General features: G+C 36.7%; 1 protein-coding gene across 2 annotated transcripts in view; it reads right to left on the reverse strand.

The window, feature by feature from the left end:
- Positions 1-15,516: 15,516 nt before the first annotated feature.
- The window catches only part of LOC308688829 (uncharacterized protein), a 33,746-nt gene continuing 25,040 nt past the window's right edge, over positions 15,517-24,222 (reverse strand). The window contains exon 5 of one of the 2 annotated variants that reach the window (XM_081362230.1): positions 15,517-15,842. In XM_081362230.1, coding sequence (XP_081218356.1) covers positions 15,800-15,842 — 43 coding nt within the window. In that variant the 3' untranslated portion in view covers positions 15,517-15,799. Of the gene's footprint in view, positions 15,843-23,017; positions 23,286-24,222 lie in introns of those variants that run through there. The other variant, XM_081362229.1, reaches the window with a different exon arrangement.

Here is a 24,222-nt window from a genome sequence, read left to right on the forward strand (position 1 = left end):
TTCAGAACTGCCTTAATTCTACGTGGCATTGATTCAACAAGGTGCTGAAAGCATTCTTTAGAAATGTTGGCCCATATTGATAGGATAGCATCTTGCAGTTGATGAAGATTTGTGGGATGCACATCCAGGGCACGAAGCTCCCGTTCCACCACATCCCAAAGATGCTCTATTGGGTTGAGATCTGGTGACTGTGGGGGCCATTTTAGTACAGTGAACTCATTGTCATGTTCAAGAAACCAATTTGAAATGATTCGAGCTTTTTGACATGGTGCATTATCCTGCTGGAAGTAGCCATCAGAGGATGGGTACATGGTGGTCATAAAGGGATGGACATGGTCAGAAACAATGCTCAGGTAGGCCGTGGCATTTAAACGATGCCCAATTGGCACTAAGGGGCCTAAAGTGTGCCAAGAAAACATCCCCCACACCATTACACCATCACCACCAGCCTGCACAGTGGTAACAAGGCATGATGGATCCATGTTCTCATTCTGTTTACGCCAAATTCTGACTCTACCATCTGAATGTCTCAACAGAAATCGAGACTCATCAGACCAGGCAACATTTTTCCAGTCTTCAACTGTCCAATTTTGGTGAGCTCGTGCAAATTGTAGCCTCTTTTTCCTATTTTTAGTGGAGATGAGTGGTACCCGGTGGGGTCTTCTGCTGTTGTAGCCCATCCGCCTCAAGGTTGTGCGTGTTGTGGCTTCACAAATGCTTTGCTGCATACCTCGGTTGTAACGAGTGGTTATTTCAGTCAAAGTTGCTCTTCTATCAGCTTGAATCAGTCGGCCCATTCTCCTCTGACCTCTAGCATCAACAAGGCATTTTCGCCCACAGGACTGCCGCATACTGGATGTTTTTCCCTTTTCACACCATTCTTTGTAAACCCTAGAAATGGTTGTGCGTGAAAATCCCAGTAACTGAGCAGATTGTGAAATACTCAGACCGGCCCGTCTGGCACCAACAACCATGCCACGCTCAAAATTGCTTAAATCACCTTTCTTTCCCATTCTGACATTCAGTTTGGAGTTCAGGAGATTGTCTTGACCAGGACCACACCCCTAAATCCATTGAAGCAACTGCCATGCGATTGGTTGTTTAGATAATTGCATTAATGAGAAATTGAACAGGTGTTCCTAATAATCCTTTAGGTGAGTGTATAGTGTTACATTGCCATCTAACAGCCTGGCAGCAGAATACAGTGTTTTTAGTCGAAGTCAATCTGGTTAGTAATAAGTGAAGCTGGTAATGCTGTTTGTGGAGTTGTTTAATCCTCCTCTGCTGAGATCTTCACAGATTTAATGTCTTTTCTCTTCAGTTGATTTATCTAAGGCTGTGTCACTGGAAGTCCGTTCTGTTTCCTGTGTTTCTGCTCGTCTCTTTTTTTTCAGTCTAAACCAAGCGGCAACCTCCCTGTTTCTCTCTTGAAACCAACACGGAAGTGAATTAAACGGCAATTCATCAACTGGCCGCATGAGGCTGGCTGCAAAAGTGAGTCAAATCTGTATCTCCCCCATGTTGAAATGCCCAACTTTACAGCAGAAAAAAACATGTTTACAGCCTGGAGCAAAAAGTGGCTTTGGTCTATACAGCTAATTTTGCCCTTCATGACAACTGTGAGGGGGGTGAATTTTTTTTATAACTCATCCGTTCAAATTATATTAAGCCTTAAAGTTCTGCATAATTAAGGGTGTGTCCACTTTAGAGTGACGGGTGGATTCCCGCTGCTGTGGTCATTAGTCATCATTAGCTGTTTGTCTGCCGTCTGTTAGCCGACACATTACCTCAGCTCATTGTCTGACTGTAAAAATAAATAAATTCGGGAGCGGCGCGCTGCCAAGATGGCGACAGTCGGCCACGCCCAATTTAGGCTTCAAGAGTCTTCAGAAGAGTCTTCAGAAGAGTCTTCAACAGTCTTCAGAAACCTACGGGTGACGTCACGGACACCACGTCCATATTTTTTTTACAGTCTATCTAAACATCATACTTCAGTTGATGGTCTTTGACTGTTTTTAGATGCTGGAGGTTTAGATGTTCTTATTTTTAAAATAGGAATTAAAAATACTAAAATAAATAAATACACACTTTTCAGTGATTATTTTGCACTTACCCTTTTTTCAGTGGTGAATCGTCCACCCATTTCATGATCCCCTCGTTCTCAATCTCAGACAAACCAATCCACACTCTCTCCTTGATGAATGAAGTTATGTGCCTCTGTGTGTGAATAAAGACAGGAATAAGTGTGATTCCTCTCATTGATTAACAGTCACTCACACAAACTCACCTGCTTCTCTCTTCACAGTTGATAATGACCAGATAAGCTCCTCGATCTCTGCAGTAATGCCTGCTGTCAGACCAGCTCTTCAACTCACTGGACATAAACAAGCCATCTGGACCCCACAGAAATCCTGAAAGAAACACAACTGGAAAAAAGAAATGTACATACAACTAACCTCGTTTAGAAGAGCACTGAAAGTGCAGCAGTGTGACGGCTGTAATCAGAAGAAGACAAAGGATCCCGAGACACACTGTGATAATCACCAAAGACCTTCTTCCTCCTGACAAAACACAGATATCAGTGAATACACTCCATATTGTCAGTTCTGTCATGACCCGACAACAGCAAATGATCTAGGCAAGTATTTGAATGTTGAGCAAAAAGATTGGTAGCTACAGATACAGCAGGAACCAATCAGCTGTGCCCTGTAGAGATGATGTCATTGCAAGTTATGGACCATAGAGTTTCATCACAGAACATTGTGTATAAGGTTTCAAATCAACATTTGTAAGTAAAATATTAAGGCTCTTCCTTCATCCTGGCAGTGTCTTTGAGGTCCAGGTGTGTCCATAATATTTCTGTGATTAGAATTTTCATAGTAGTCGTCAAATTCCATTATTTGTTCTTGTGTCTTGCAGTGCGTCTAGACAGATGAGCTGTGGTCCTCAGAATGATGACTACTTTTAATAGTCCACCTTATATAGTGCTAAATTTACACAGGAAGTGATTTCATTTGACATTTGCCTTTAATGTGAATATATGGCCTTCAATGTAAATATAGACTTCCTGAAACTCTCCTCAGACCCAAGACCATATCATCTTGTACATCAAACCACATGTGGTGAGCAAAATCCCCATCATAATGGATTCTTTCCAGATCAGAAAAAGTCACTCATTAGTCGAAACTTCTCTATTACTGGCATTTGTCAACGGATATAGTCACAGAACCTGTTTTCATAGAGTTGTCCTCATTTTAAGTATCTTCACATCTTCTACACAATGGACATGGGAATTAGAAAAATGTTGGATCTGTGCCTTTGTAACAGGCTTTTTCTTAAAATGTTTTATTCTGCCTCAAGTGACAAATGTAAAACTTTCTGAGAGATAAACAGATTAATTAAGCTAGAATTACAATTCCTGCAAGTCCACAAGTTCTCCAATAGACTGTCCACTGTGTGAGAATGATCTTTAGCCCCCTCTAGTGTATAAACATAAGCACACTTTCTGTCATTCAGCTTTAACAGTGTTTCTTTTATGAGACACATGAAGTCCTTTTCATTTCTACGGGGGACAACGGGGATATACAAATCTCCATGAAGAAGAGCTGACACCAGCAACATATTTGAAGAGAAGAGGATTACATGGTAAGTACTTTAATTTTCAGATATTAGTAAACGTGTTTAAGAGAATATTGTTCTGCAGGATATCACAGTGATGTATGTTAGATGAATAGTCTGTAGTTTGAGAGCATATGTTATTTATAAGGAATATAATTACATTAAAAAAATAATATATTTTTTTTAAAGTCATAGCTTGTGGAGTAAATCAGCCCCTACGCTGAGGGGTAAAACGCCCACCAGGGGGCATAGTTTCTCTGTATCATAATTACTATAAAAACATATTTCTCTCTATCAAATCCTTTGTTTTACACTTACTGCAGTATAACTAGGTGGTAAAATCTAAATATTTGAACAAAACATAAAAAAATCACCTCAAGCTTGCATTAGCTAGCTAGCCCAGTTAGCTCACTGTTTGAAGGTGGTTAGGTGACCCAATGATAAAACATAGTGGCTTTTAATGCATTTATTGAATATATTTCACTACATAAATATACTAATTTACAAGTTTAATATTTATTTAGGGTTTTCTGTTTGTCTTGGTGATAGTGGTGAACAAATACATCAATTATCAACCCCATATAGTCCTAGTGTAGAAATCTCATCCTCATATAATCACAAAGATGAGCAGAGAAACACTGATGTTATGCTGTGTGTTGCTTTATTTAAAGGCAGTGACTGTGTAGTTGCTGATGCATTGATGATATTTTGGTTTTTCATCTCATGCATGTGTGCTGTTGTTAACTAACAATTATCTGCAAGAGGATTGAGTTAAATTGTTTTATTATTATTTATTATTTATTAACTCATTTAAATTAAATATATTTTTTAGAAACTTAGTGGACTCAAATTAAATAATATGAAATGACAGTTGACCAAATTAAGATGATTGAAATAAACTAAAATTGCCAGTAAGTTGCTGTAAATTTGACACTACATTTTTTTTACAGTGCAGGCCTAACTTGACCTTTGTATTGATGTCAATTAACTAGAAGGGAATGAATCATGTTTTTAAGCTGGGACAGAGATGATGATTTAGGAAAACCAGAGATAACTTTTAAACACAAGTGGGTGAGTAGGATATTAACATGAATTTACTCAGTGTATAGTAGGCTATATGAGGGTCAGTGTTCTGCCATTTACTTGGATGGTATGAATAAATATAACACTCAACTGTCCAGTTGTATGAGGCGCCGGACTGGACAAAAGCGAAGCGAACTGCGCGAGCGAGCAACAGAGCTCAAGAAAGACCGAGTGTATCCGCGCGCGAGAGAAACCGAGGGTGTCTGCGTGCGAGAGAGACCGAGTCCGAGCATTAGTATTGTACTGGTACATACATAGTAATATAATTACTATATAAGAGGCATGGAAGTTCGATTAATGGACAACAATAATCAGTGCAAACGTCTTGTTTTGAACTATTATTTAATAAATATAAATAATTCGAGCACATAAACTTCCATATGGAGGATTAAATAAGATTGAATGTATGTAGTAATAATATATAAATATTATATAAGAGGCATGGACGTTCGATTAATGGACAACAATATAAATAAAAACAACAATTAAATTATTATAAACAATAGTTCAAAACAAGACGTTTGTAGAACTGATTATTGCTGTCCATTAATCGAACTTCCATGCCTCTTATAGTATATAATATTATGTACCAATTAGGCTACTAATGCTGGGGCACACTCGGTCTCTCTCGCGCGCAGACACACTCCGTCTCTCGCGCACTGTCGCTCGTGCACGCAGACACACTCGACACAATGCAAATACCTTTGCGAATAAATTGGAATTTAAGTTTTTGTCTGCTGAGTTATCAATATAATGTGATACACATACCAGAATGTATATTCAGCTCTATTTCTTTCTTTTTTATTACATTTTTGATTTAAAAAAAAAAATATTGCAATATATCGCAATATGTATTGTATCGTATCTTGATATATCGTATCGTGACCCATGTATCGTGATATGTATCGTATCGTGAGGCCCTTGCCAATACCCAGCCCTACAAGTCACGGTGGCCTCGGCACCTGAAGGTAAGAACAGTCGAGGCGGGAGAATAGGAGACGGAAGCATGGGGAGCAACAGAGAAGAGAGAGGGGAGAGAAGAAAAAAATTCTTGGTCCGGTTCCTAAAATGCCCTTTCATCTGGTCCTCCTCCCACTGGGGGGACTCCTCTTCAGTGCCTGGTGGTAGCGCTGGGTAGCCCTCGGTGGACGGCTTGACACTTAAAAGCGCTTTTGCACAGTTACATGCAACGACTCACCCCTCTGCGCTTTGGAGCAAGAGAGCAGATTTCTCTAAAAGAGCAAGCACAGGCAGTGAGTGTCTTTTTAAAGACACCTCTCTGTCCATGCATTCCTATGTTGTTTCCTGTCTTCATCTGACATCCACGATTGCTGTCTCACATGTCTGGGCCATAAGCATGCTGAGACAACGTTCATGGATGGTTCATGTTCTCATAGTGAGAATATTGACTGTGTCGACACAGCTGTCGCGACTCGCTTTTCTCGTAAAGGCTAAAGACCCCTCTGCTGTTACCCAGCCCACCGCCTGTGTATAAAGTGGTTTCTCTATATGCAGTTTCTGGACGTAACACGGAGGACTTAAGACACTATCACTTAAGCCAGAGCTCCCTATAAGGCCTGCAAGGCTAGCTTATGCTTTGTAGGGGAGTCTGTTCACTGAATGGCGTTCATCCTGGGGGAGGATCCCCGGAAATGCCCTGTCAGTTCTGTGCTTTCCTTCCTGCAAGAGAGGTTTGAGCAGAGGCTTTCCCCCAACCACCTTGAAAGTATATGTTGCCGCCATCGTTGCACATCCCGATGCAGTTTATGGTATATCAATGGGAAAGCACGATATGGTCATCAGGTTCCTGAGAGGCGCCAGATAGCAAATTCCTCCCAGGACGTGCCTCATCCCCTCCTGGGACATTTCTGTGGTTCTTTTGGGTCTACAGAGAGCTCCTGTTCAGCCGCTGGAGTCAGGTGAGTTTAAAGGGATAGATCACCCAAAACTGAAAATTAGCCCATGATTTACTCACCCTCAAGTCATCTAATCTTCTTCTGTCCAACTAAAGCTAACACTGATCACAACAATGGTGACCAAACATTTTAAAACATCAACTACTAAACCTCTGTTAATTCTCAAAAAAGAAGTTCTGCCGAGATCTTGAGAGATTTATTGTATTTTATTTGCAGTTGATTTCAGGCTGTGTGGCTTTAAGTCAGTTGTAATTGTTGCATTTCATTTTCTGAGAGTGTAAACGTGATGTTGAACCAACATCACATTGTAACATTGACTCAATGCCATTACCATTGATTTTTGGATGAAATCTTAAAACATTTCCAACATTAATTGTGTCAGCAAAAGTGATTTTGAGTCAAAAAAGTACACATTAACATTGATTTAACATTGTTTTGATGGTTTCTGTCTATCTGGGACCCTAATCAAACACATCTGAACCAGCTAATCAATAGCCCCGTTTACATGCACACTTTTTTTCTATTCTGATTGAGATCGTTCTGATTGACGGATTCCGGTTGACTGTTTACATGGGATATTATCTAAACCGATCTGGTATTTACATGTGCTGACGCTTTCAATCGAAATCATTTTCTGACATGCGCACACAGCTTGTCTGCCGGATCTGGAAGCTCATTATTTCCACGTTTTCAATCCTGTCAAGATGGTGCATCACTTAATTGTCGCGTAAGTTGTATGCATCAGCCGCGTTTCCACTGTCGGGCCAGTGCGAGCCATAAACGGGCCGTTTTATTGTATTGTGTAGGCTATTGTTTTTTGTTTATTATTGTCTTGTTTTGTATTTGCATCAGTTTTTCATTCTCATACTCATATCACACTCATTATAGCATATAATTAAATATATATTATTATTGTAAAAAAAAAAAAAAAAAAAAGAAGAAGAAAAAAAGGAAGTTTTATCAGAAAACTGATCAGAAAGAAATCACTGGAAACAGCGTGATCGCAAAACAAGAGCGACTGTTTGCTGGCATTTTTGTTGTTTAATTAAATATTTAAAACCCAAGAATAGATGTTTTACCACAGGTTTACAATAAAAAGCGATACATTAATCATAATGAATTAATTTGTGTCAAAATTGCACATTAGTCACACAGAAATAAAGTGATTTACCTTTTATGACGTTTGTGAACGTTCACAAAAGAAAGAGGGCACACAACTTATTCGCGTCTGTTTCTGTTTATTTGGTAGCCTAGTAACAAGACGTATTTACATCACATTTAGAAAGAATGTTAATTTCTACAAATATGCCACCAAAAATATGACCTGAGGAGCTTTGGCACTCTCTCCCAGAAGGATACAGTTATATTTTCAGTCAGAGAAAAAAAGGATAGTCCGAGCCATAGGCTACTGACAGATAAAATAAAAACAGGATTATGATTTGTCTGATTTCTTCAAGCGTACATATTTACCATGTTTACTATGGTAATGGTTAGCGCGCATAGTTTTTTGCATCGGGTATAAATATTCCTACCTTATACGGTGATCAGAATCCACATCGGATCACAAACAGAAGGCATAATGTTAGCTGACAGAATTATCTGGCGCAAAACCAGGCATGCGCAGAAAGACGTACGCTCAAAGTAATCGGATCAGCTCGTTTACATGGTGTAATCTTTCGTTTGATCGGTTCATGAAAAGGTTTATTCCACCCCCTTCAATCCGACTGAAATTTCAATCGGTTTGAGCATTTTTATTCCGATTGAGGTGTTGACATGGAGCATTTTCATTCTGATTGGACTTGCACCTGGTTATAATCGGAATACAATGCTACATGTAAACGGGGCTAATGTCTTCAGGATTACTAGAAAGCTACAGACAGGAGAGTTGATCAGGGTTGGAGCTAAACTCTGCAGGACAGTGGCCCTCCAGGACCGAGTTTGCCTATTCCTGGTTTAGGGCCACATTTACTGTGTTTTGCTGATTTCAATACACAGTAAATTCCTCAGTGTTAAATTAACACCACTCAGTGTTCTTATGGGACCCACCAACAGGGTGTTAAAAGTAACACTGAAGCAGTGTTAGAGTTAATTTGATAATTAAGTAATTAATTGAGTGATGATTGTTCAATTATGATCAGGTGATATAGTTTGAATATATCTGAGTGGGTGAACCAGTAAAATGAACTGGCCTAAATAGCTCACTCAGTCAGACACCACTTTTAGCCAAGTGCATGTATTTAAATATGTTCATTCACAACAGAATGTCTTGAACCGGTTCTGTTTTCCACTGAACTCACCTGCTTCTCTTCAGTGTTGATGATGATCAGATCAGCTCCTCGATCTCTGCAGAACTGCCTGCTCTTAGACCAGCTCATCTTCTCATTGGATATGGAAAAACAAACTGAAACAACACAGGTTTTCATACATAAACACCTTTCAAAACTGTACAGTAAAAATAAAGAGAACTATAGGGGAAAAAGAAACTATATATAAAAAAGATTCATACTGACCTTGTTTAGTAGTTTTCTTCTTTAGTTCATCTCTCAAAGACGTGACTCTGGTCTCTAACTCCAGTTTCTTCTGACTCAAAGAGCTGAAGTTGTTCTTCAGTTGGTCTTTTTCAGTCATTAGATCAGTGTAATTGTCCTGTAAGCTGATGATAGTGTGATTGAACTCTTCAACTGTGTTCTTGTAACTCTTTAACAGGTCTCTCTCTGCTGTGATGGTGATGTACAGTGTGATGAAGACCAGCAGAAGAACACAAATGCAGAGGTGGAAAGTCCAGGGGTCAGAAAGTAAAAGTCCTGCCATATATTTATTCCACCCATGAACTCACACAGCAAAAACTCCAGTGTTAAATGAACTCTCCTGTGAGTTTATTTGGCTCCAGACTCAAGAGTGTTAAAGTTAATGAGATAATTAAGTGATTGATTGAGTGATGATTGACCATTATTGAAAACACCTGATGTTAACAAGCAGAATCACCAAAGGAGAAAATCTATTTTTTTAAGCCACCATTGTGGAGATCGGTGTTTGCTTTAGTTGTAAAAAATAATAGGACAAAATTATAGGACAATTCAGCTGCATAATTTATTCATGTTGCAATGCATGCTGGGAGTTTTGTACTATGCTGGTACCCAGCATTCATTGCAGCAAAGTATTTTTAATTGTCACCATTATTGAGATTCATACACTGATTGTTCATGTCTGTGTGTGTCATATAAAACTATCTTTTTTTAGCTCATGTCTGTTAAAGTCGTCTAACTTACTGTTATAATATTGCTGGATTTAATGCTGTGTAAACACATGGTTTGTGTTGTTAAAAAATATTAATGTGAAAAACATAATTGTTTGATTCAAAAGACATCAGCGAATCAGTCTATTTCATGATGATTATAAAACCATCAACAGGTAACCAACATCACCTGATCTCATTTCACTTTAGCTTTCTTTGCTGCTGCAAATGTGTTTGACAAACACACTGTCACAGCGGCCAAAAAAGACAAAAGATATAATAAGAGTTAAGAGCCCAACTAATGGAAACACTAATCACTCTTATGGTGATTTCAAATGAAACACATTAGAGTTAAACCTCTGTTAATTCTCAATAAAAACGTCTGTAGACGTCTGACAGAAATAAAGTCAGTCTGGTTAGTAAGTGAAGCTGGTAATGCTGTTTGTGGAGTTGTTTAATCCTCCTCTGCTGAGATCTTCACAGATTTAATGTCTTCTTTTCTCTTCAGTTGATTTCATCTGAGGCTGTGGCTGAAATTACTCCATATTTAATATACACAGATTATTTTGGCTACGATAATGTCCAGTTCTGGTTTATTTCTTTGCTCTTGACTGACATGTGGCATTGCTATGCAGAGGTGTAAAGTCCAGGTTCAGAAAGTAAAAGTCCTCCTCAGTATTTTGTTCCAATCACCTGGATTTGCTAATTCAGCAGGAAAGAGAACTAATTAGTGAAATCAACTGACTGAGTTTATGGGTGGAATAAACATATGGCAAGGACTTTTACTCTTTGGCCCTGGATTACCCACCTCTGATTACTGTTAACTTAAAATACATTTTGTGGGTGTGTCTTTTTATCTTACACTGTTAACCCTTTCAACCCCACAGGGAAATCCACACTACAAAGAGTAAAAGTAACATTGATGCTGCGTTCCAGTCCACTTTTAGACACGCACTTGCGAACTTCCCTAAGCACTTCCCCTTGGGGGAATCCCTGCCGCCATTTTGAAGTGCGTTCCACTTCGTGAAGTGGACGAGGGAAGTTTTTATGGACAAACCCTCGTTCCCTCGATTTTGACCGAGGGAGCGAGTCTACTTCACATGTACACTTCAGGCACCTATATGTCCCACAATGCAGTACGATTGTGACGTCACCATATATCTCGTCTAATCACCACCACAACAGACAACTCTATGATATATTAATTATAATTTTTTTAATTTAAAACAACCCAAACACACCTATAAACATTTGGATGCTGCATTAAACAAATTCTTAAAGGGAAAAAAAAATGTAAATAATAAATCAACTACATAGCTGATTCCAAGTGATCAAGGGCTTAGGACGTTCCAATTCAGCCCATTTCTGTTTCCGCCAGTAGTGGGCACTCGCAATGACGTACATCCGAGTGAACGAGACGAAGGGAAGTAAGCGAGTGAAGGGCATGACAATTTTGGACTGGAACGCAGCACCAGACAATGTTGCAGTGAGATAATTAGGGGAATATGTAAGTGAATGTTGAGCATTAGTGATGAACACCTGCTGTTAACAAGCAGAATCACTAAAGAAAAGAGAAACACAAAAACTACGACTGACTTCCAGCCATTACACATTATTACACTTATTATTAACCAGTATGACTTTATTTCTGTCATACATCTACAGAAGTTGTTATTGAGATGTTTAATTGAAAATGTTTGTTTGAAGTTACCATTATAGAGATCAGTGCTTGCTTTAGTTGGGATGCTGATGACACAACTGAACCAGATCATCAGCTCATTAGGAGAGACTCCATGAATTGATTTGAGTGTGTCATATAAGAGAGACATACAAAATATGCAAAGCAGTGGGACTGGAGTTGAGAACCACTGCACTAAGGAATTAATTCTTATTTATTCAGAGTTTTATCCTCGATCAAAAGTGTTACATTAGCACTATTAGAAACTACAGCAATAAATTTCTATGACTCACTTTTTTTAACACTTCATGCATTAACCAAAAAAAAAAAAAGAACAGAACTACACTATGTTTTAGAAACACAGAGATATCACAATTTAGCACATTAATCTCAACAACGGTGGCAATATTTCTTTTCTTTTTATTATTCATGCAGCAGTGCATGCTGGGAGTTTTATATTATCCTGGAACCCAGCATCCATTGCGAAATGAAACTTTTCACCATTGTTGAGATTCATGTGCTGATTGTTGATGTCTGTGTGTGTCTGAACCAAGCAGGAGTAAAATAACATTGAATTCACTTTATGATTGTTATTTTTCAGAAGACATGATTACAGAAATATTGATTTCATTTTGTAGATACACAGATTTATGCAAAATATGTCATACCCATAATATCAATGAATATATACAGGAATATTCTGAATATCAGACATGTCCAGGACGATTATAACATCATCACAAAAGAATAAAAACGCCTGATTGACTTCCTCTTGACTTTTTCTTGCCATAACAAATGTGTTTCATAAACTCACTGTTACAACAGCCAGAGAGAGATGAATGGTAAGAAGTGAAGAGACAAGAGACCAACTAAAGCAAATACTGATCTCCATCATGGTGACAACAAACTTTATTATTAACTAAATCTCTGTTAATTCTCAACAAGAACTTTTGTACATGTATGAAAGAAATAATCGTAAACTGGTTTGTAAACTGGTTTCCCACTCAGTGTAGCTGGAACTCAATTGTAGTTTTTGTGTTTTCTCTTTCTGTTCTTGTTTCTCTGTCCTTCAGTGATTCTGCTTATCAGGAGTTCATCAGTGGCTCAATTCACTCACTTCGTTACATCCAAGTGGACTTTATTGGTGAAATAGGGAATAGTGAATGAGGGCATAGGGTGTGATTGGGAAAACAGCCTCTGATTGTTGACTTAAAATTAAATAATATTGAGTAGGGCTGGGCGATATATCGCGCGATATTGTTATGCGCATCTCGTCAGTAAAGCCGGTTCTTTGATTAGTAGTAAATCGCCATCACCTGCTTTCAGATGGAGCGGCATTTACTACAAAGAGCCGTAATTAACTGACAAGCTGAGCCATATCGCATTAATATCGCGGACGTATCGCCAGCGATATTTAATGCGATATGGATCAGCTTGTCAGTTAATTACGGCTCTTTGTACACAGCAAAAACTCCTGTCAAATTAACACTCCTGGGAGTGTATGAGTCCACACTCAAGAGTGTTTAAGTTAATGAGATAATTAAGTGATTAATTTAGTGATGATTGAGCATTATTGAAGACACCTGATGTTAACAAGCAGAATCACAGAAGGAGAAAATCACAAATTGTAAGTTACCATTATTGTGATGGGTATTTGCTTTAGTTGGTCTCTTGACCATTATACATTTACTTTAGACATTGCTTGTCTGCTGTATCTGAGTTATAACTGCCAGATGAGCAAAGAAAAACAAGTGATCTGGTGGTGTTGGTTATATTATGATAATCATCATTTGAACTTGATCACTGAACTCATTAAGATCCTTCTTTCTGACTTTGATGTTTGGTTCTGTTTACAGCATAACTGTGACTGCATAAATTATCTGAATTTTTTTATATAATATAAAGGATTTCTTAACAGTTGTTTATAGAGATGGGCGATACCACTTATTTTGTTTTCGATACGATACCGATACTTTCAAGGCCAGTATCGCCGATATCGATACCGATACCGATACCTCTAAACTGAATTTTTAAATTTGAAAATTTCTTAAATTATTGAATTACTAAGATTAAAATGGGTAATGATACCCACTTAACATTATATATTAAAGGTATTTTAACATTAAATATACGCCGTAATTGGAACTTATTAGATTATATTTTTATTTACACGTGATTACAATGTTTACTTGTAGTGGTAACCATGGAAATCTACAAAATATTATAGGCCTAGTTGAACTATGATCACTGTAATGTTAATTTCCATAAGGGACTGCCAGTGACCGGCTGTTGCACCCATAAAATGCAACCTTTTTATTCTGACAGTGAATGATTTATGTTAAAATTAGTTACAGAATAGAACTATGAACTTTTAACATTCAAAAAACAATTTATTTGCACAAACTATGTAGGCTACAATTTAAATTAGTTTATTGTGAAATAGCTCAAACATGTGATGTTTTTCTGTCTTCTGTTAAGCATTGTTCTGGGCTGCGTTTCCCAAAAGCATCAATGGTTTCTTGTGATACTTTTGGGAAACACATCCCTGTTTGAATGCATTGTTGGCAGTGTGTGAACACTCTCTGTGATTGATTGCTTCTGACTTGCAGCATTTGCGTGTGTTCAGATAAGCAGGAAAATAGTTATACTACACAATTATTTGCTAAACATAGGTTATTCATCCATTTCAATGCATATTGTATGCATTAAACTTCTTGTCAAATAAACAAAATCACTGGTAAAAAAAAAAAAACTGTAGTATCAATATTTTTATTTGAGTATCGATACTTTCGATACTCGACGTCAGTATCGATGTATCAATACTTTGTATCGATACGCCCATCCCTAGTTGTTTAAAAAAAAGTCTTTCTTTTAGGCACACACAGATGTCAAGATTCAGTCAATGTATCTCAACAATGGTGACGAGCAGAATATTCAATTAGGAAAAGTAAATTACATAGACAATTCAGATCATAATTTATTCATACCGCAATGCATGATGGGAGACATTAATGAGTTGTGATTGGTGGCAGCCACTGCAACATGCTTTATTATTGTCACCATTGTTGAGATTCACATGCTGATTATTGATGTCTGTGTTTCTAAATAAATTCATTTGAAAGTCTTTTGATCAGAACAATGTTTATTAAATATTTTGAATTATAAGTAAAGTATTTTTAATCATAGGCTGAAGAATCACAAAACTGCTGCTAACAAGTTAAACCAGGAAATTTCAATAAATTTCATTTTTCAGATCACAGAATGATTATGTCAAAACATAACCAACACTATCAGATCATACTTTACTTTTTTCATTTAACTGTTATAAATCAATAACAGCAGTCAAACAACAGTAAAAGTTAAAGTAAACATGTAATGGTCTAGAGCCCAACTAGGGTGACCAGACGTCCCGAAAAATTCGTGACAGTCCCGAAATCTAAGCTGTTGTCCCGAATCCGGCCCTAATTGTCCCGAAAATTATACTAAATCAAATTCTTGAGTAGTTATTGTCTGATAAAACATTAAAAACTGTCCTAGGAGGTTGAGTTGTCCTGCAGCCAGCCCCCGCCGGCTGCTCATTGGCTGCGGCATCTTTTTCTGCTTCTTTTTTTTTAAGTTCTACAAAGATACCGTAGGCGCGAATTAAAATGCATTGATAAGCGAGCGCGAGTTGTCTGCCGCAGCTGCGAGTACAGTGAATGTGCAGCAGGCAGCCAGTCATAAAGAAGTGATTGATTGGTCACGGCACTGTGTGCAAAAAAAAAACTTCGGCCTAATGTCTGATGTTGGGTTACACAAAGCAAATCATCAACACAATTATTATTATTTTTTTAATTTAATGACCGACAATTTCGTCATAATAATAATTTTGGCATAAGGCTTATTAGCGTTTTTTCCTGAAATGTCTGATTTACGCACTGTTATAACAGTCTTTTTTTTTTTGTCACAATGACATTTGAGTTCATGATTTTAATGTTTTTTTTTTTGTGGCAGACTAATTATTAATGACAGACTGTTGATATTTGATTAAAAATATGTTTGGTTCAGGTTTGAAAATTCATTTTATTATAGGCTATGTAGTCTAATATCATAGTAGGACTACCCCAAAACAACAACGACTGGTATATTACAGTCAATTACAAAACAAAATTGATATCATGATGAAAAAATAAACCCAAACACCCTTAAACAGGCCAAACTGGACCTTTGTATTGATGATGCAGGAAACAGCAGAAAGTGCCTGAATCTGATGTTTCTGTTCCTCTCTGATCACTTCAGTCTGATAAACCTGCTCTCTGCTGCCCCTGCTGGACTGGAGCAAATATAGCCATTGTGCAATAAACAGATACACAAGAATGAAATATGCCATAAAACACAGTTACAGTTTACTATATTAATAATAATGGTTACTGACCATTTTATTAAAAGTGAAAGAAATACAAAAAAATCAAAACACAATCAACATCAAAAGCAGTTTCACAGACACTAAATATCAGAATAATTTGTGAATCAGGACAATCTGGGATGCTATAGACTTCTATATTTTACTGTGATTTTCACCTCAACCAGCAAATGAGACGCATAATAACAGCTAGAAGAAGGTTATGTTGGCATAGATCTGCTTGTGATGGAGCAGATTACTAGCAGATGACTAGTGCCACACTAGTCCCAGATTACCAAGTTCACCCATCTGATGTTGTATGTTTATTATAGCAATACTGTTTTTTGACAGTTTTACATTTTTCTATTATATGAATTTCCATGTATGTTACAAAATAGTATTAAAAGAAACTGATATCATGAAAGCAGTTGCTTAATAAAATTACAGTACACAGCACAATCCCCAGTGTTAAATTAACACTCCTCAGTGTACATATGTGTCCACATTACAGAGTGTTAAAATTAACACTGAAGCAGTGTTGAAGTTAATGAGATAATTAAGTGATTAATTAAGTGATGATTGGCCATTAGTGGTGACACCTGATGAGAACAAGCAGACTCACTGAAGGAAAGAGAAACAAGAACAGAAAAAAAGAGAAACACAAGAACTACTGACTTGTAGTATTGTAGGGCTGGGCGATTTAAATCGCGATATTGTTATGCGCATCTCGTCAGTAAAGCCGGTTCCTTGATTAGTAGTAAATCGCCATCACCTGCTTTCAGATGGAGCGGCATTTAGGGCTGAGGAGATAATTAAGTGATTAATTTAGTGATGATTGAGCATTATTGAAGACACCTGATGTTAACAAGCAGAATCACTGAAGAAGAAAATCACAAATTGTAAGTTACCATTAAGGTGATGGGTGTTTGCTTTAGTTGGGCTCTAGACCATTATATGTTTACTTTAATATTTACTGTTGTTCGTCTGCTGTTATTGATTTATAACAGTTAAATGAACAAAGTTAAATGTTATCTTATAGTGGTGGTTATGTTTAAGGGGGTCTGATTATAATTTAACCAACAGTAATTCTGGATTGCGTCCACCAACAAGTAAATAGGAAATAAGCGAATCAGAACACTGCGCGCCAAACCAGCAGTATGTGCGCAAGCGTGAACCACTAATGTTTCTGTCTCACTCTGGATCTGCATCACTGCATCACATTTCTCTCTGCATGGCGTGGAGTGTCCGTTTTTATGTCGGCTCTCATTGTGTTAGAGCACAATGCCTGCGTGACACACACACTTCTCGAGCCGCACCAAAACCGTGTGCTAGAAATAGAACCGCAACCGACGCCTATTTTTCACGCTACACGCACTAGTGTTGGAAGTTTTCAGACAAAATAGAAGGCGCGTATACATATTAATAAATTACATTTTGATGCTTGAAAGTCTCCCGGTTTTGACAAATGCATATATAATTGTAATTAAAAAAATAGGCCTAATTATCGATTTTCAAATATTGCCCCTTTCAATAGGCCTACAGAACGAAATATTCTGTAGCCTATTTTCCGTCAATACTGCCGACGTTGTCTTTGCTGTATCAGGCTATATATATTATGTTTAACATCCAAATGTAAATGGTCTGTCGGCGCACAGAGCCACGCAGTCGCAGACAGCATGTGAAGTTCGTGAACACCGAATTCCCTTTTCTTTCTTATCTATTTGTGTTTGAACAGACATGTGCACAAAAAATAAGCCAGTGTCCGTCTCAACGAGTTTCCCCGTAAACGCAGTCAAAATAAAACAGATGCGTGTCATTACCGGTATTAGATACGTGCATTCGTCTTAAAGGGACAGCACCCAATATACCTGCAGCTGTTTGTGTCACCAAAGTTAATCAAACAACAAAAGAGAAAGAGAAAAATCACGTTTACTGTATTAATACTTAATACAGTTAATTTACCTGAAAAACATAAAGCACTGCTTTATTTCTCGTGTATTTGTGTTTTATTTTATTTATATATGCTTGTATTTTGTTTATTAGTTTCTATGCAGATGCACTACACAGCAAAAAGTCCAGTGTTAAATTAACTCTCCTGGGAGTTTATATGGCTCCAGAGTCAGTGTTAAAATATGAGTGTTAAATTAACACTCAAGAGTGTTAAAGGTAATGAGCTCATTAAGTGATTAATTGAGTGATAATTGAGCATTATTGAAGACACCTGATGTTAGCAAGCAGAATCACCAAAAGAGAAAATCTATTTTTTAAAGATACCGTTATGGAGATCAGTGTTTGCTTTAGTTGGGCTCTTGATTCATAAACTGTTAACATAAGATTATCTTTGGCTGTTGTTCCTGAGTTATAACTGCTAGATGAACAGAGAGAAAGTTGATCAGGTTTTGTTGATTATGTTTTGACATAATCATAATTTCACCTGAATCACTCAACTCATTTAGAGTCTAATCTCTGACTTAAATGTGTATTGTTGATTACAGCATCACTGTGATTCTACAGAATAAGATCTTTTTTTCCATCTAGTCTAAAAGATTTCTTAAAAGTTGTTCTGATAAAATAAAATCTTTCTTTTAGGCACACACAGACATCAAGAATCAGTGTATGAATCTCAACTATGGTGACAAACAGAATATTCAATTAGGAAAAGGAAATTAGTAAGACAATTCAGATCATAATTTATTCATACCGCAATGCATGATGGGAGCCATGAATGAGTTTTGATTGGTGGCACCCAGAATGCACTGCAACATGCTTTATTATTGTTACCATTGTTGAGATTCACAGGCTGATTATTGATTTCAGTGTGTCTAATTAAAGCAATTTTCTAGGTATTTTTATCAGAACAATTTTTAAGAAATATATTGCATTATATTGATAATGATAAAAATCATTTGCTGTAGAATCACAGGCTCTGTAATCAACATGATAAATCTGACTCTCTAAATGAGAGATGATATTCAGGTGAAATTATGATTATCAAATCATAACCAACACCACCTGATCACCTTTTCTTGAGAGTTATAACCCAGATACAACAGCCAAACAAAGTTTAAAGTTAATGCTTTATGGGTCAAGAGCCCAACTAAATCAAACACTAATCTTCATAACGGTGTCTTAAAAAAAATAGATTTTCTCCTTCAGTGATTCTGCTTGCTAACATCAGGTGTCTTCAATATTGGTCAATCATCACTCAATTAATCACTTAATGAGCTCATTAACTTTAACACTCTTGAGTGTTAATTTAACACTCATATTTTAACACTGACTCTGGAGCCATATAAACTCCCAGGAGAGTTAATTTAACACTGGGCTTTTTGCTGTGTAGGCCTACCCTACACAATTACCCCAATCATCCTAGAATTATTAATTCTTTACAAAAAGAGCTATTCAAATCATCAGGTGAAATTGTTTTCAGGAAGTAGCAGTAAAGCAAGAAGAAGAAGTGCAAGATAGTTTTTCTAAATTTCATTTGACTCTATGTGCCTATAGGGGTGGGTTGGGGATGGTGGCAATGTAATAGCTGGATATTTGCCGCGGGACGAGGGCTTCGATTACCTCTCTCTTTTTTGACCATACATGTGTTTGCACCCCTGAGACTGAATCCTTCTTTCTGATTTCGATTTATGTTGTTGGTTAGTAAATCTGCATATATGCCCAGAATTTTTTATATAATATAAAGGATTTCTTAAAAGTTGTTTAAAAAAAATCATTCTTTTAGGCACACACAGATGTCAAGATTCAGTCTATGCATCTCAACAATGGTGATGCGCAGAATATTCAATTAGGAAAAGTAAATTACATAGACAATTCAGATCATAATTTATTCATACTGCAATGCATGATGGGAGCCATTAATGAGTTGTGATTGGTGGCAGCCACTGCAACATGCTTTATTATTGTCACCATTGTTGAGATGAACAGGCTGATTATTGATGTCTGTGTTTTAAATGAAATTATCTGAATGTCTTTTGATCAGATCAATGTATATTAAATATTAATATAATTTTGAATTATAAGTAAAGTACTGATAATCATAGGCTGAAGAATCACTAAACTGCAGCTAACAAGTTAAACCAAACTATCTCAATAAGTTTCCTTTTTCAGATCACAGCATGATTATGTCAAAACATAGCCAACACTATAAAATAAATTTTACTTAATTAATTTAACTGTTATAAATCAATAACAGTAGACAAACATCAGTAAATATATAATGGTCTAGAGCCCAACTAAAGCAAGCACCCATCACCTTAATGGTAACTTACAATTTGTGATTTTCTTCTTCAGTGATTCTGCTTGTTAACATCAGGTGTCTTCAATAATGCTCAATCATCACTAAATTAATCACTTAATTATCTCCTCAGCCCTAAATGCCGCTCCATCTGAAAGCAGGTGATGGCGATTTACTACTAATCAAGGAACCGGCTTTACTGACGAGATGCGCATAACAATATCGCGATTTAAATTGCCCAGCCCTACATTATTGCACTTATTATTTTACCAGTTTGACTTTATTTCTGTCATACATCTACACACTGTCTTATTTAGATTTAACAGAAGTTTAGATGGTAATGTTTTATGGAATGTTTCGTTTCATGTCACCATTATGGTGACCAGTGGTTGCTTTAGTTGGGCTCTTGACACTTTACTTTTTAACATTAGTTTTTCCTCTGGCTGCTCCAACTCTGTGTTTATAAAGCACATTTGTTGTGGCAAGAGAAACTATGATTTGGACTGTGATTCCTGCACATGTTGCAAGCCTAATTTGATTGAACAAACCATTTGTTGCTAATTACAATTGGTCTGAGATCAAATTATGCTTAAGATGCTTTTGGGGAACACAGCCCTCGTTATGTTTCGATGATGAAATTACTAGTGGCCTGATTCAATAACGTAACTCTATAATATAAACTGATTATCCTAATGCTTTATTAATTTTCACTGTAGTAACTTTCAGAGATGTTTCAGGAACCTGAAGGTTTTAAAATCACACACAGACATCAATAATCTACATATGAATCTCAACAATGGTGACAATCAAACAAATGCTTAATGCTGCAGTGCATGATGGGAGCCACCAATCAGATCGCATCAATGGCTGACATCATGCATTGCAGCATGAATACATTATGCAGCTGAATTGTCCTGTAATTTTCATTGTTTGCTTTTATTTTACTATTGTTTTGTTATGACTTTAGTAGCTTGTTTTGTGGTGTTCAGTTCAGAGCTGTTTGTCACTAGTTTGTTTGTCACCATTGTTGAGATTCATATGCTGATTCCTGATGTCTGTGCGTTCAAACTAAATCACTTCTATGCACAAAGTATTTTCAAATTGTTTTATATTGCTGTTGGATCTTAAATTGTAGAATCTTAGAGCTATAATCATCAATAATAAGAAACTAAGCATATAGTCAAATATTCATGCTGATAATAATGCCACTGTCATCAAAACATATTGTGAGCAGGTCATGTTTTCTCTTGCAATATCAAATGTGCTTTATAAACACAACGTTGGAACAGTCAGAGAAAAACTAATATTAAAAAATGAAAAGGGTCAAGAGCCCAACTAAAGCAAACACTGACCACCATAATGGCAACTTGAAAAGAAGAATTCCATAAAACATTACCATCTAAAATTCTGTTGAATCTCAAGAAATTTTGTATGTTGACAACGATGTATGACAGAAATAAAGTCAAATTGGTAATAATAAGTGCAACAATGTGTAATGACTCAAAGTCAGTTGTAGTTCTTGTGTTTCTCTTTTTTCTGTTATTGTTTTTTCTCTTTCCGTCAATGATTCTGCTTATTAACATCAGGTGTCTTCAATAATGCTCAATCATCACTTAATTAATCACTTAATTATCTCATTAACTTCAACACTGCTTCAGTGTTAATTTTAACACCCTGTAGTAGGGCTGGGCAATATATCGCACGAGATTGTTATGCGCATCTCGTCAGTAAAGCCGGTTCCTTGATTAGAAGTAAATCACCTTCACCTGCTTTCAGATGGAGCGGCATTTACTACAAAGAGCCATAGTTAACTGACAAGCTGAGCCATATCGCATTAATATCGCGGACGTATCGCCAGCGATAATTAATGCGATATGGCTCAGCTTGTCAGTTAACTACGGCTCTTTGTACACAGCAAAAACTCCCGTGTTCAATTAACACTCCTGGGAGTGTATGAGTCCACACTCAAGAGTGTTTAAGTTAATGAGATAATTAGGTGATTAATTTAGTGATGATTGGACATTATTGAAGACACCTGATGTTAACAAGCAGAATCACTGAAGGAGAAATCACAAATTGTAAGTTACCATTATTGTGATGGGTATTTGCTTTAGTTGGACTCTTGACCCTTTTATGTGTGCTTTAGATCTTGTGTGGTTGTTGTATCTGAGTTATAACTGCCAGGTGAACAAAGAAAAAAAGTGATCTGATGGTGTTGGTTATATTATGACAATCATCATTTGAGCTTGGTCACTGAACTCCTTATTTGCTTCTTTCTCACTCAAATGTATGTTGTTGACCACAGAATAACTGTGATTCTGCATAAATATCCATAATTTTAGATGTAATATAAAGGATTTCTTAAAAGTTGTTTTAAAAAAATAAAAGATCTTTCTTTTAGGCACACACAGACCTCAAGATTCAGTCTATGCATCTCAACAATGGTGAGGAGCAGAATATTTAATTAGGAAAAGTAAATTACATAGCCAATTCAGATCATAATTTATTCACACCGCAATGCATGATGGGAGCCATTAATGAGTTGTGATTGGTGGCTCCACTGCAACATGCTTTATTATTGTCACCATTGTTGAGATTCACAGACTGATTATTGATGTCTATGTTTCTAAAAAAAAATATTTTAAAGTATTTTGATCAGAACAATATTTATTAAATATTATGAGTTATAAGAAATATATAGAAAATCATATGCTGTAGACTCACAAAGCTGCTGTTAACAAGGTAAACCAAACTATCTCAACAAGTTACTACTTGTTACTACTATGATTTATTACTAATCAAGGAACCGGCTTTACTGATGAGATGCGCATAACAATATCGTGCGATATATCGCCCAGCCCTACTGAGGAGTGTTAATTTAACACTGGGGATTTTGCTGTGTAGCAGACTGTTTAAAAGACAGGAACCGTAATCAAAAATGAATAGGAGTGATGATTCCATAAAATAATACAATTAAAAACAGAAGACGGGATGAACCCTATTTCTCACAAAAACCTTTCCTCTTGACAGAGCATGGGAGATCATTCCAGCTCTGGTTGGAGTCTGAAGGAATCAGTTCAACACAGTCCTCGTTTCCTGAATTATTTGGCTCCCCTTCATTCCAAAACCTGAATAATAGTGTAAGCTTATTACTGAAGCTAGAGCAAAAGTGAAAGTGCAAACAAGTAAAATAGAGAAGTTTTTCTTTTTCTTTTTTTCTTCTAAAAAATAAAAATACAATTTTGGCTGTGGTGTTTGAGGAAGCCTCACACTATAGGGACACATTTTACAGTTACATGCTGTTTTCCATTAAAACATCAATATACCATAAAAAATGCATTCTGGGTAATATTTGACATTTTCGAGAAAGTAGCCTACAGGAATATTCTGTGAATTAGGGCTGGGCGATATATCGCACGATATTGTTATGCGCATCTCGTCAGTAAAGCCGGTTCCTTGATTAGTAGTAAATTACCATCACCTGCTTTCAGATGGAGCGGTGGTAAATTAACACTCCTGGGGCTGGGAGTGTATATGAGTCCACACTCAAGAGTGTAAAGTGTTAAAATATGAGTGTTAAATTAACACTCAAGAGTGTTAAAGTTAATGAGATAATCAAGTGATTAATTAAGTGACTATTAAGCATTATTGAAGACACCTGATGTTAACAAGCAGAATCACTGAAGGAGAAAATCACAAATTGTAAGTTACCATTAAGGTGATGGGTGTTTGCTTTAGTTGGACTCTTGACCATTATATGTTTACTTTAATTTTTACTGTTGATTGAATGCTGTTATTGATTTATAACAGTTAAATGAACAAAGTAAAATGTGCTCTGACAGTGTTGGTTATGTTTTGACATAATCATGCTGTGATCTGAAAAAGGAAACTTATTGAGATAGTTTGGTTTAACGTGTTAGCAGCAGTTTTGTGATTCTTCAACCTACGATTATCAGTACTTTACTTATAATTCAAAATATTTAATAAACATTGTTCTGATCATAAGACTTTTAAATAAATTCATTTAGAACACAGACATCAATAATCAGCCTGTGAATCTCAACA

This window comes from Scardinius erythrophthalmus (genome assembly GCF_964197995.2).
Source record: "Scardinius erythrophthalmus genome assembly, chromosome: 3".
NCBI classification, from domain to species: domain Eukaryota; kingdom Metazoa; phylum Chordata; class Actinopteri; order Cypriniformes; family Leuciscidae; genus Scardinius; species Scardinius erythrophthalmus.